The sequence below is a fragment of the Mastigoproctus giganteus genome, chromosome 4 (assembly GCF_048544385.1).
Source record: "Mastigoproctus giganteus isolate SK-2022 chromosome 4, ASM4854438v1, whole genome shotgun sequence".
Classification (NCBI taxonomy): Eukaryota; Metazoa; Arthropoda; class Arachnida; order Uropygi; family Thelyphonidae; genus Mastigoproctus; species Mastigoproctus giganteus.
The window spans coordinates 72,391,796-72,405,538 of record NC_143578.1 but is presented as its reverse complement, the minus strand read 5'-3'; the positions used below and the strand labels follow the sequence as shown (position 1 = coordinate 72,405,538).

General features: G+C 36.3%; 1 protein-coding gene across 1 annotated transcript in view; it reads left to right on the top strand.

The window, feature by feature from the left end:
* Positions 1-13,743, top strand: part of LOC150086829 (uncharacterized) — a 641,413-nt gene that overhangs the window by 410,317 nt on the left and 217,353 nt on the right. The window contains exon 21 of the mRNA XM_090372286.1: positions 7,830-7,967. Coding sequence (XP_090228412.1) covers positions 7,830-7,967 — 138 coding nt within the window. The remainder of the gene's footprint in view (positions 1-7,829; positions 7,968-13,743) is intronic.

Below are 13,743 nucleotides of genomic sequence, written 5' to 3'. Positions count from 1 at the left end.
AGGATCCCTTCATTCCCCTCACCAATCGTGTTGCTCTTCTCTGTACACGCTCAAGCAAATCTACATCCTTCCTAAAATGAGGCCTCCAGACCTGTACGCAGTACTCAAGGCGTGGCCTGACCATTGCCTTATACAGAGGGACAATCACCTCCTTTTCCCTGCTAGCAAAATTCCTATATATCATTGACAAAACCCCGTGACCTGCCCTAGAAGCCTGTCTGCATTTCTCAGAAAACTTCATATCTGACTGCACAATTATTACCAGGTCTTTTTCATTTTCTACCACCTTAAGTGTAGTACCACACAGTTGGTACGTTTCTCTGGGGTTACTTCTACCCATATGCAGTACTTTGCATTTGTCAAGGTTAAACTTCAGTTGCCACTTCTTAGCCCATCTGCCCAAATTATCTAGATCCTGTTGCAGTAGCACACTGCTATGACTGTCATTAACAACCCTGCCAACCTTCGTGTCATCTGCAAACTTCGACATTAAGCTTGATATACCTTCATCAATATCATTGATAAATATACAAAACAACAGTGGACCCAACACCGAACCCTGTGGGACTCCACTAATAACATTGGTCCACGAAGAGCAGCACCCATTGATTACCACCCTCTGTCTTCTCCCACTTAACCATCCTTTTATCCATTGTAGCAACTTACCCTTAATACCATTCTGCTCCAATTTGTACAGTAGTCTTCCATGCGCAACAGTGTCAAAAGCTTTCCTGAAATCCAAGTATATGATATCAAAATTATTTTTTGCATCCAGTTCCTTTGTGACCACATCATAATAACCAATCAAATTTGTCAGACAAGACTTTCCCTTAACAAACCCATGCTGTGTCTGAATTATTGCTGCAGTCTTGTCTAGATGATCCTGCAATGCATCTTTAACCAGTGACTCCATTATTTTACCTGGAACAGAAGTTAAACTAACTGGTCTGTAATTACTCGTGTCACCCTTCGAACCTCCTTTGTGAATTGGGGATACATTTGCACATCTCCAGTCCGTGGGAACCTCCCCTGAATCCAAGGATGCTCTCATAATTATGGCTAAGGGTTTGCTTAGTTGCTTTGCCGCCTCCTTTAATATAACTGGATAGATCCCATCCACCCCAGGTGCCTTTCTTATGTTTAACTTCAACAATTTCTCCTCCACTTTGCTCTCAGTTATTACAAAATCATTAAGCACACTGCTACAATTTGATAACCTTCTTCCATTTTCAAACTGTAATAATTCCTCACGTGTGAATGTAGATGCAAAATACTCATTCAGTTTGTTTGCTATCTGAGCAGGATCATCAACAGTCAAACCATCGATGTCAAGTGGACCAATCATATTCATTCCCTTCCTTTTAGAGTTTATATAAGTAAAGAAATCCTTGCTGTTTTTCTTAGCATCTTTTGCCAAAGATTTCTCGTAATCCGCCTTTGCCTGCCGAACCTCCTTTGTGACCTGATTACAGACTAGCTTATATCTGCTACAGGCTTCTGCGTCGCCTGATAATTTATATGCATCCCATGCATTTTTCTTCTCTGTCACGAGTCTCATTAGTTCATTTGATAACCATTTAGGCCTAAACCTTGAACAATATTTCTTCATCGGTATGAAAAGTCTAGTAGCTTCCACGATTAATTCCTTGAATGCTTCCCACTTAGAATTTACTGTTTGTAACATCGTCAGTTGATCCCACTGTACAGAATTTAAAAACTCTCTGAGACCAGTGTACTCCCCTTTACGGAAGCAAAAACCCTTTCCTTTACCCCTGACGGTAGTTACCTCTTTGAGTAAATCCCACTTCAGCACACTCTGATCACTGCCACCTAGTGGTTCCTTTATCTGCAAATTCTTAATACACGAATGATCACTGCTGATAACCAGATCAAGAGTATTACTTTCTCTGGTTGCCTCTCGAACATGCTGCTGCAGAAAACAATCATCCAATAAATCCACAAAAGTCTGACTAGCGTGTGAGTGACCAACCCACAAGTTCCAGTCAATATCTGGGAAGTTAAAAGTAAAAGTATAAGTAGGTATGCTAATAATGGTGTGGTTGTTTCAAAATGGAAAGACAAAAGACATTCTAATAATTTCTACTGACTTCAAGCACAGAATGATAGAAGTCAGAAACAAGAGAGGCCAAACGGAAATGAAGGCCAAAGCCATTACTGTAAAACTGGAATACTGAATATAACAAATATATGTCTAGAGGAAATCATAAAGACTAAAACGATGTCCTATTATCCATGTGAAAGAAAGTTTTTTTGTACCATTGGTTTTTTGGTACAGAAGACTGGCAATTCATATTTTTCAAATTGTGCTTCTGTACACCTTTTATCTCTTCAATAAGTATTCTGGAATAAAAATTAATTTATATGACTTTCACCTTGTTGTCATAAGAGAACTTGTCTTGCAAGTTTAGGAATGCCCTACCACTCCTTTACAGGTTACTATCACTAGAATGCCAAAAGAGATTTCACATGCACTTGTGACATTCTGTCTAAATATGAAGGGACATGTAATGTGGAAAATATGTCATCAATACTATTATAACATACTATTGCAAGAAGTGTCCAGAGAAGCCAATGCTTTGTTTAAACTGCATTTCAGATTATCATAAAGGGCTGCAGTGAAATATAAAGTAAAGTTTCATATTTTATATAACTGGTAATATTAAATATAACTGATATAAACTAGAATATTTTCTTTCAAAAACTATGGTGATTTTATTCAAAGCAACTAAAGCTGTGATGCATCAGCATATTGTGGCTGTAAATTACAAGTATTCTATGGTCTCATTGCCCATTTTGCCAGATGAAAAATCTGAGTTTCCCCCAGGTAAAAACCATGCAACCCATGCTGGTTGCATGATTTTTGCCCTGCATAATTCAGCCACAGTGTTAAAAAAAAAAAAAAGTCCTCAAAATGTGAATCATTTTGCTGGGATTTGAGTCCAGGCCTTTATCACATGGTGCAGAAAGACAAAAACTGTAACTAATCGTTACCTAGCTGAATGCATGTTACTAAATGTACATTTGGCAAAGTTCATTCCCTATGCGGGCAATGCAAAAATGCGACACTTTCTTTTTTATGGAAAAAGATACTTGATTCTTAAAAATAATTACTGAAGAATGATATGGAATCAAAATATAGAAAAAAAATATTATAAGTTATAGTAATGCCACATAGAATGCATCCTTGAAAATATAAGAAGCAGCAAATGTGTTAAAAGATTTCCAGCATGGAATGATAATATGGGTCCACATAAACAATTGGTCTTTATGTGACATTTCAACAGCACTAAAAAATCCCTATGTTGACAATTGGTGATGTGATCTGCAAAATAGAAGCAGAGTGGCAAAACAACTGGAAACACTTCTGAAGCTGATGGAACATAACAGGAGAGAGCCCCTGCAAAAAATCGTCTGCTCGGAATGAAGGTTGACTTTGTCACTGCACAAACAGGCCCTTAGTAAGACAATAGGGATACATGTCCCTATCAGTTACCACAGTTGTTTGTGCAGCTGTCCACGAGCCACTTATCACCTTGACTAATGCCAGACACTGTCTAGCTTGATGTAAGGCCTGCCATTTTTGGACCATAGGTCATCCCTTCCCTGTGTATTATCCCAACAGTGAAGTTTGGCAGAGGCAGGGTTGGTGATCTGTTGCTGTTTTTCATGGTTTGGTTTACATGTTTTTCATAAGAGTTCACCAGCTTAACTTCTACTTCCATACTTAGAGTTCACCAGCAGTACTTCTACTATTTGGACAATCTGCATTGCCAAGGCAATGCAGTTTTGTCTAAATAGTAGAACTACTTACTATCACACCTGAATGTTTGCACATCCAATTGTAGTTTTCACACAGATAACTATCAACAGACTGTAACTGCAATTTTTCAAAGATTATTTTATATTCCACAATTTTCATTCCATCCTGGAAAGTTTAGCTATACATGCATCTACAGTACTCTTTCTTCTTGGTTCACTACATCACTCAGTTGACTTTAGAGTAATTAATAAACAAGCTGTGGACTGCATAGACATATATGCCACTGATGTGGGGTCTAATTCTCATACCTCTTTTAAAATCAATACATTCTTAATAGCTCATATTCGTTGTTAACACCTCTACTGATAACAGTATATGATGTAAAAATTATTTTTCACATCCCATTCCTTTGTAATCCACCTAGATAGCGTTAGTATAATATAGTATATAATATTGTCAATTAATCAGTAAAATCTATTAATTTTGTTAAACTTCGTTGTCAATTAAATTGTACTTTTAACTAAATACATATAACGACTTAGATTACAAACGTAACATAATTAATTAATACATAACTTGATACGGAAGTTATATAAACGGAACTCGTAGATAATACTTGATACTGAAAAATATATATAGGGTTATAACTGTGTTGGGATACAAGTTAAGGGTTATAATTTTGTACTGAAATTGAAATTTTATTGAAATTAAATCGAAATCATGACTCAAACCAGAGCAGCAAAGCAAAAGGCTCAAGCTAATGGGAGGGCTGTGGCTCAGAGGAGAACTGAGGGGGGGTCAGTTGCCCTCTGAATCACAGCCTTTTAAAATGCACTGATTGCATGATGTTTGTGGAACATTCGGATATGGGACATGATATTGCCATGGGGGATGTCTTTGTGTGTGTGTGTGTGTGCGTGCGTGCGTGTGTGTGTGTGTGCGCGCGCGCGCGTACGATGCAAGGAATGTAACAAAATCAGGCGACAACTCAACGTTGTTATGGACCTATATGAGAGCTTGAAGGACAGGATGGATGCCCTTGAAGGATCTAAATTGAGGGTCCATCAAGCTCTCAGCTGCCCACATCAATGCCATAGCTTGCACTTGGTCATCACACAACACAGTGGCAACCCCCAAGGCAGAATGTGCTGGTCCCACAGGAACTAGTAGTTGTTGGTGATTCTATTGTCAGGGAAACGGGGAACATGCTTTGTAAAAAGGATAGGTGGAACAGGACCAGTGTATGTCTGCCAGGGGCAAAGGTTGATGATGTTGTAGAGTGGATATCATCTTTTAAGGGCACAAAAGGTGATATAGTTGTACACATTGGCACTAATGATATTAAGAGTAGGAGACCGGCAGAATTACTTAACAAGTACAGGTCACTGTTGAAAAAAAGCCGTGAATTAAGGTTGAATTTAAAAGTGTCTGCAATTCTTCACAGACACGATAGGAGGGAGTATATGATGAGAGCCTTCTCGATCAATTCGGCCCTGGAAAGATTGTGCAAGGCTCAAGGGGTAGAATTTTTTCCAGCCTGGTCTGACAGAGAGTGGTAATCAATGGACACTGCTCATCATGGACTAATGTTATTAGTGGAGTCCCTCAGGGTTCAGCGTTTGGTCCATTATTGTTTTCTGTATTTATAAATAATATTGATGATGGTATATCAAGCTTAATGTCCACGTTTGCAGACGATACAAAGGTTGGCAGGGTTGTTAAGGACACTACTGACGCTATGCTGCTGCAACAGGATCTGGAAAGGTTGAGCAGATGGGCTGAGAGGTGGCAAATGAAGTTTAACATTTATAAATGAAAAGTACTACATATGGGAAACAGCAATCCCAGAGCAACGTATCAACTCTGTGGTACTACATTGACAGTGGTAGAGAATGAAAAGGACCTGGGGGTACTTGTGCAGGCAGATATTAAATTCTCTGAGCAGTGCAAACAGGCTGCAAGAGTAGCTGATGGTGTCTTGTCAATGATATATGGGAATGTTTCTAGCAGGGATAAGGAGGTGATTATTCCCTTGTATAAGGCAATGGTCAGGCTGCACCTTGAGTACTGTATACAGGTCTGGAGGCCTCATTTCAAGAAGGATGTAGAGCTGCTGGAACGAATTCAGAGAAGGGCAACAAGATTAGTGAATGGAACAAAGGGTTGTTCTTACGAAGAAAGGCTTAAGTTTTGCAAATTACAGTGTCTGGAAACTAGGCACCTGCTAGGTGATCTGATTGAGGTGTATAAAGCCTTGAATGGTTTGAGCATGCTTAATGCCGATGGGATTCTTCTCTTGCTCGGAATAATCACCTGAGAGGGCATAAATTCAAATTGAGGAAAGACCGATGTAGGATAGATGTGCGGAAATTTGCCTTTAGCCAGCAGGTAGTTGGTTGGTGGAACAGACTTCCATCCCTTGTTGGTGAAGTTTATAGCCTAAATAAATTTAAGGCTCAGCTGGACAGGTATTTTGAATGAATGCAGGGGCGAAGTGGAAGTTTTTTTTTTTTTTTTTTTTTTGCTGATGCTGCATAAGCTTGATTTCTTGCATCATATGCCTTTACTAATGCTAATATCTGTTAGTAGCTAATCAGATTGCCAGACAAGATTTTCCCTCAACAAATCCAACAAGAGGAACAAAGGGGTTCTCTTACTAAGAGAGGCTTAAATTCTGCAAGTTGCAGCATCTGGAGACTAGGCACCTGCGAGGTGATCTGATTGAGGTGTACAAGGCCTTGAATGGTTTGAGCAGGCTCAATGCTGATGGGATACTTCTGCTTGCTCTGATTAAGAAGCTGAGGGGGCATAGATTTAAATTGAGGAAAGACAGTTGTAGAATAGATGTGCGGAAGTTTGCCTTTAGCCAGTGGATAGTTGATTGCTGGAACAGACTGCCATCTGTTGTTGTGAAAGTTGATAGCTTTAGCATTAGTATTAGCATTGCTAAAATAAATTTAAGGCTGAACGAGACAAACAATTGGAGTGACTGGATGGGTAAAATGGAAAGTGTTTTTTTTTGGCTGATGCTCTATAAGCTTGCTTTCTTGCATCATATGCCTCAGCTAATGCTAATGATGTGATTGGTGTATATCTGCATTTTTGTCAAGATGATCCTGCATTGCTTCTTTAATTACAGACTCCATTATTTTCCCTAGTATAGAAGTGAAACTTAGAGGTCTCTAAATGCACACTTTTTGCTTTGATCTCCCTATGTGAATAGGAGAGACATTTGCACATCTCCAGTCTGTGAGAACCTCCCTTGAATCCAAGGATGTTGCATAATTATGGCTAAAGGTTTGCTTTCCTCTTTTGCTGCTTCTTTTTAGGAGCAAAATGCCTCTTACTTTTCCAGAGGGTGCTTTGATTGTGAAATCCTACTACCAGAATGTAAGAAATGCAGTAGTAGTGGTCTTATCATTACAGTATCAGCAGAGAGGTCCAGCTACTCCTAATCAGCTATTGTGAGGTGGTTACAAAGTCAGGTATGATGTCAGGTAAATGATTGCACACAGTTTGAAGAAAGATATTTTCTCTTTCCTCAAACTTTGTTGAGAAAAGTTGTTTGCAAAATGTACTATATTTCTTGTTTTCAAACTTAGTTTGCAAAATGTGCATTAAAAATCCACCATAACTAAGTTACTCATACAAGTGGGTGATGTTGAAATGCAGTTAACATTTGCTCTCAAGTTTTTAGCACAAATGGAGGTAGATACTGTTTTAATTATTGAATCAAATGAAATCATTTATTTCCATTTGTTTTTTAGTATGAATAGTTAATTTAATTAGGTCATCATTGGCATCAAATCAGTTCCATATACTTTTCAAATATATGTTTTGGTATAGATCTGTTTTAATTTTCTTAGTTGCATGTTGGCACAATACTATTTATATGCTAGTTTTTAAATCCACATTCAGTGCATTTTTTTAAATTGTAATCTTAGTAACCCATTGTTTTATAATGTATCTTACAATAATAATAAAAATGTACATTCTTAATTTTACACAGCAGTGCAGTATTCTGAATATAATGATGTTCATTTTATAGACACCAATGAATGCATCAATCGCACCATCTGTCGTCCTAATCAACGGTGCATTAATACTGTTGGATCCTATAGGTGCCAGAACCTTCTCACATGTGGTGGAGGTTATGAACTCAATGATTATGGCAACCAATGCACAGGTATAAAGAGAAAATATATATTGCAAAAATATAAAAATTTGGTGATATTCTCTTTTATTATGATTATCCTTAGGGAAAAAAATTACTTCATTATTTATTTTAATTTGTTTTGTATGTTTTATGGACCAGTTATAAATTACTATCCATTTGGCACACTTTTTTTTAATTTAGTTTTTGAATGCTTTGTACATAAATTATCATGAATAATAACTATTTAATTTTAATTTATTATGTTCTTTTTTTTTTTTGACTCATAATGTATAAAGCCAGGTGAATTCCTAGGGAATGTGGTGCTTGGGTGCAAATCGCAATTTGGCACCCGCCTTTAAAATTTTTTTCATATGTGTATGTAAGTTTCAGGTTTTCAGGTGCACCTTGAACATTGGTGTCTGGGTGCGGTGCACCATTGGCACCCTTGGGATGGCTTGCCCCTATATAAATCAAATTTTAATTAGTATTTGAGGAAGATAAGAGCAAAATATCCTGAAATGTTTACTTGCATTTCAATTTAGATAATCTATGGACAGAATAAAAAATTACTTCAACATGGGGCATATATGGTTCCTAAAGACCTGTTCACTTAAATTGAGGAACATGGTTAGATCATCCAGGAAAAAATTCTGCATCCATGCCTGCTGACTTTTATGATTTTTTTTTGTTAAAGTTATGAAAGAACTTTTAGTTTTTAGGATTTATGAGACGTTCCTTTTTTGTGAATTTCAGCCAAGTTAATGTTAGAGTTCTGATTTATAGATTAATTAGATTATTTTAATATTAATACTATTAATAATTATTAATAGATTTTAGATTGATAATAAGTTATCTGCATGTATTGATATTTTTCTTGATACCTGTTTTAATGGAAATTTAAAATATTGTGAAAATGTAATATCGGGAAAGTACATTTTAACATAATGTAAAATGGACAAAAAATATATCTATATGTTAAAAGTGGAAATTCTGATTTGGATGTTATAAAAGGAGAGTATTTCACTTCAGTTTTGACCATACATAATTTTCCATGACTGTTGCAAGTCGTGTTGGGCTATCATTTAAGAAAATGTGTGTGAATAGGCTTAACGTCCAAGTTTGCAGATGATACAAAAGTTGGCAGGGTTGCTAATGACAGTATGCTACTGCAACAGGAATTACAAAAGTTGGGAAGATGGGCTGAGAGGTGGCAACTGAAGTTTAGCATTGACAAATGCAAAGTACTGCATATGGGGAGCAGTAACCCTAGAGTAACCTACCAACTGTGTGGTACTACACTCAGGATAGTGGAGAATGAAAAAGACCCGGGGCTAATTGTGCAGTCAGATATGAAGTTTTTTGAACAGTGCAGACAGGCTGCTAGAGCAGCTCATTGGGTAGATCACTGATATACAGGAATTTTGCTAGCAGGGATAAGGAGGTAATTATCCCCTTGTATAAGGTAGTGATCAGGCCACACCTTGAGTACTGCATATGGGTCTGGAGATAGCGTTTAAGAAGGATGTAGAGCTGCTGGAACGGGTACAAAGATTGGTGAGGGGAACAAAGAGTTGCTCTTATCAAGGACGGCTTAAGTGTTCTGCAAATTGCCACATCTGGAGACTAGGTCCCTCCGAGGTGATCTGATTGCCTTAAATGGTTTGAGCAAGCTCAGTGCAGATGGGATCCTTCCTCTTGCCCAGATTACACACCTGAAGTGGCATAAATTCTAATTGAGGAAAGACAGTTGTAGAATACATGTGCGAAAATTTGCCTTTAGCCAGCAGGTGGTTGATTGCTGGAATAAACTTCCATCATCATTGTGGAAGTTGATAGCTTAAATAAATTCAATGAAGAACCGGACAAAATTTTGGAGCAAATAGATGGGTGAAATGGGAATTTTTTTTTGGCTGATGCTATATAAGCTTGCTTTCTTCGCGTCATATGCCTCTACTAATGCTAATTCAGAAGTGGCAGAGAAGTATGGTTTGCACTGAACAAAAGCAGTTTAAATGGAATTCTGCTGAACTGTCTGGCATTTACAAAATGTTCCATATTCTGCTTCAGCTGAAGGTAGCAGAGAGACAGATGTAAAGATCTGTATTCCATTGTCATAACATTTTATGATGATAAAATATAGGGAATTGTGAGGGCTCAACTTCCCGCACTTGCCTTGGAAAGCAGTACTTCTATAGCTCTAATTCCTTCAAAATATTAAAACTGTAATTGAATTTCTGTGGTTATTGTTGCTATTATGGTAGGCCAAAAGAATGGTATTCCATTCTTTACTAACAAAGTACCCAAAGTATCATTATTAATCTTCTGTGACAATAATTTCACCACTTATCACTCATATGGAGAGGTCCTAGTTTGAATCTTATTAGAGATTTGAGAAATTCTTAAAGGCTTCTTTAAGCAGGTTTGTATTTAATTGATCTTGGGCAGAGGAGGAGTAGGGCTCTCCCATAAATTATTCTGGGGTTTTCATCCCACACAACACACAAATCAGCCTGTGAACACATGCACAGATTTTAATACACATACATAGCACAATGTGGCTTTAAATTGTTATTTATATAGCTAATGCTAAACAAATAATAATAGCATCAGTATTAAAAGAAAAGCAAAAGTAGCTCATTATTATAGGCTACCTCTGTTATCTAATTCATTCAGCTGCAGAAAAATGGCTGTAAAATGGATGCCAATCTTTGTAGAAGTGCTAAAAGATGAAAGCTATAGAAGTTTCAGAACCTTCATAGCAAAGAGGCCAAGGAGATACTAAAACATGTATACTAAGAAAATTTTATTTGGCACAAATTTGTCAAGATTAGTAAAGGAAACCTTTACATAGTAGTTTTAATGAGGTGGGCACCCTGAAAATCTATATATCCATGCATCAAAATTTATACAAAATTCCAGAGTATAAACAAAATACATCAGAGGCCAACCCTGAAAAAGAAAGCAAGAATGAGAAGAAGAAATCAAATTCTGGCCATGTGCCTAGTTCCAGCTACAATAAAATTGCTATTGCAATGTCATATATGGACCTGTTAGTTTAAAAAAAAAATTTATTTTATTTTAAGTTGTGAGAAAAATATTATCATGTTTCTTTGTTCTGATGTCAAGAAGTTTTTTGTACTTTTCTGCTAAATGCCATACCAGAACTAGAACAAGGTATTTCAGTACCTGGTGCAACTATTCTTAAGTACCCCTTTGCAGCACAGATATCAAAATACCTTGTTCTAGCTCTGCACTATAGGTACGACTATCCTGCATGCTTACATTGCCCCAAACCAATTAAATTTTCAAGTTATTTCCAGCCTTATGATTAAGTTGGGTTTTTGGTTACTACATTGTTGTCCTGTCTTTTCTTCTTGATAAATTCTTCTATTTGATAAAGTTAATATAATTATTCAGACAGCATCTTCACACATTCGCAGTTTAAGATATTTTTTAATTGAATTATTGAGAAAACTAATCAGGAGACTAAGATTGATTTGGTAATTAGTAACCAGACAGAAATTTACACCTCAAGAAACAGAAAATAATTACCTTTTCAATAAGTAGTGAATACTTTGTCATAATTTATTAACAAGTCTCCATGGAGAGATGAAATGTTAAAAAATGCAGAAGTGCCAGAATTCATATTGAAAATGTAATTTTTTTTTATTTTGTGGAATTGTTTCCTTTCATCCTGCCTGTGAAGGCAGGATGAAAGGAAACGAAAGATATAGCTATGGATGTAGTTCAGAAGCAATTTGCCCTTCTGATGATATTTCAACCATTACTGCATTTTATGATGCAGTAATGGTCGAAATTATTGTTTCTCATAATAATCCAGACTGTGAATGTATTTTCTCTTATCAAAAAGAACAAAACTAATTTCAAAATATCATGAAAAACAGAGTCCATTTTAGTTTTCAACTGCAGAAATTAGAATCTTTACTATGAACAGAAGCAGATTTTCTGAAGCAATGTATGTGTTTATATTGGAGAAATTGTAATAAAGATTAAACCATAAATTCCCTTTACTGGAGGTAGGACTAAGATATATGGATATTCTTGCCAATGCTGACTAAATGGGAAATGAAACTTAAAAATCAACCAAGATATCTCTCCCCCCCCTCTCTCTCTCTCCCCACCATTGGCCTTAAAGTTGGACACCAGTAATACCAATTTTAAGGAAATAAAATAGTCTGTACATAAATAAAATTGAATAATTGGAAGAAAATTAAAAACTTCAAACTGCCAGTGAGAAGGTATATCTTCTTTCACTTAAAGTTATCACAAAATGAAGTACTGTATATATAGAATGACTGTAAAAATTTCAGTTTTGAAAATTCCAGAATGCCAGTGAGATAATATATCTCCTTTGCTATCCTAAAGTTGTCACAAACTGAAATGATGACTTTAGAGAAGAATAAAATAAGTCTACCTAATGGTGTGTGTGTGTGTGTGTGTGTGTGTGTGTGTGTGTGTGTGTGTGTGTGTGTGTGTGTGTGTGTGTGTGTGTGATATACTGTATAATAATGTTCAAATTTTTAGAATTTTATGTTAATTGTTAATGCTACTAAAAGTGGCATGAAAATAGCATGTTTTGTTTATTTTTTTTTTTTCATCTTAATTTTAATATTATTTTGCCATTTAAAAGGGTAAATAATATTAAAACATACCTTAGGGAAGTGTTGGATCAAAATCCCACTCGTGGCCAGGTTAGTATTCTGACACTTTGAAAAACAAAATATGAGTTTTTCTACCTGTAAAAATTTGTGAATTTACTTAATTTTTTCAGTTATTACAATAATAATAGAAGCAAAATGATGATACTTGGAAGTCGAACTTAATTTGAAAATTTTATGCATTTCTGCATTTAGTTTCTAGCTTGGGACATTGCTTTCTAAAGTGACAGAAACTGACTTTCAGCGATAAAGATGTCTTCTCTATTATGAGTATGTCTTCTCTAATGAAAGCCTCAGCTCTGGTGTCCAAATGTCATTCTTTGTTACTAGAGGAACTGCAGCATATTCAATATGGACACTGGCTGCAGAGATACATACCTTTTTTTCAAATTATTTCAATATCTGCATGGAAATATAACCCTGCAACTTCTACTGCTAAGTCAGGCTTAACTTATTTAGAATTAGTTAAAATAAAAACTGTCATTGGATGAATACATTTAAATAATATTCACTTGTATGTATTCTATGTGATGCAATCAGAAAGTTCCTGAAATCACATATTAAATGATCAGTGATGCACTTTTTCCACAGTTCGTAGAATTTCAGTTCTGGAACCGTTCTGGCTAGATAAAGAGCATCTTGAGTTGCATCAGTGATCTCTTGTTCACTGTGAAAGTAACAGCCTCAAATATTTCATTTATATTACAAAAAAAAAAATCGAATTGTGAGAGTTCAAGCAAGTGCAGAGAAATATAGTAGGCCAGTAAATCAGAGTGTCTTATTATGGGGGGTTTTAATTTCCCAGAGATTGACTGGAATTTGTGGGTTGGTCACTCACACACTAGCAAGGCTTTTTGGGGATTTATTGGATGATTTTTTCTACAGCAGCATGTTCGGGAGGCAACTAGAGGGAGTAATACTCTTGATCTGATTATCAGTAGTGATTCTTTATGCATTAAGAATCTGCAGATAAAGAAACCACTAGGTGGCAGTGATCACTGTGTGCTGAAGTGGGATTTAATCAAAGAGTTAACTACCATCAGGGGTAAAGGGAAAAGTTTTTTCTTTCGTAAAGGTGACTACGATGGTCTGAGACAGTATTTAAATTCTATACAGTGGGACCAACT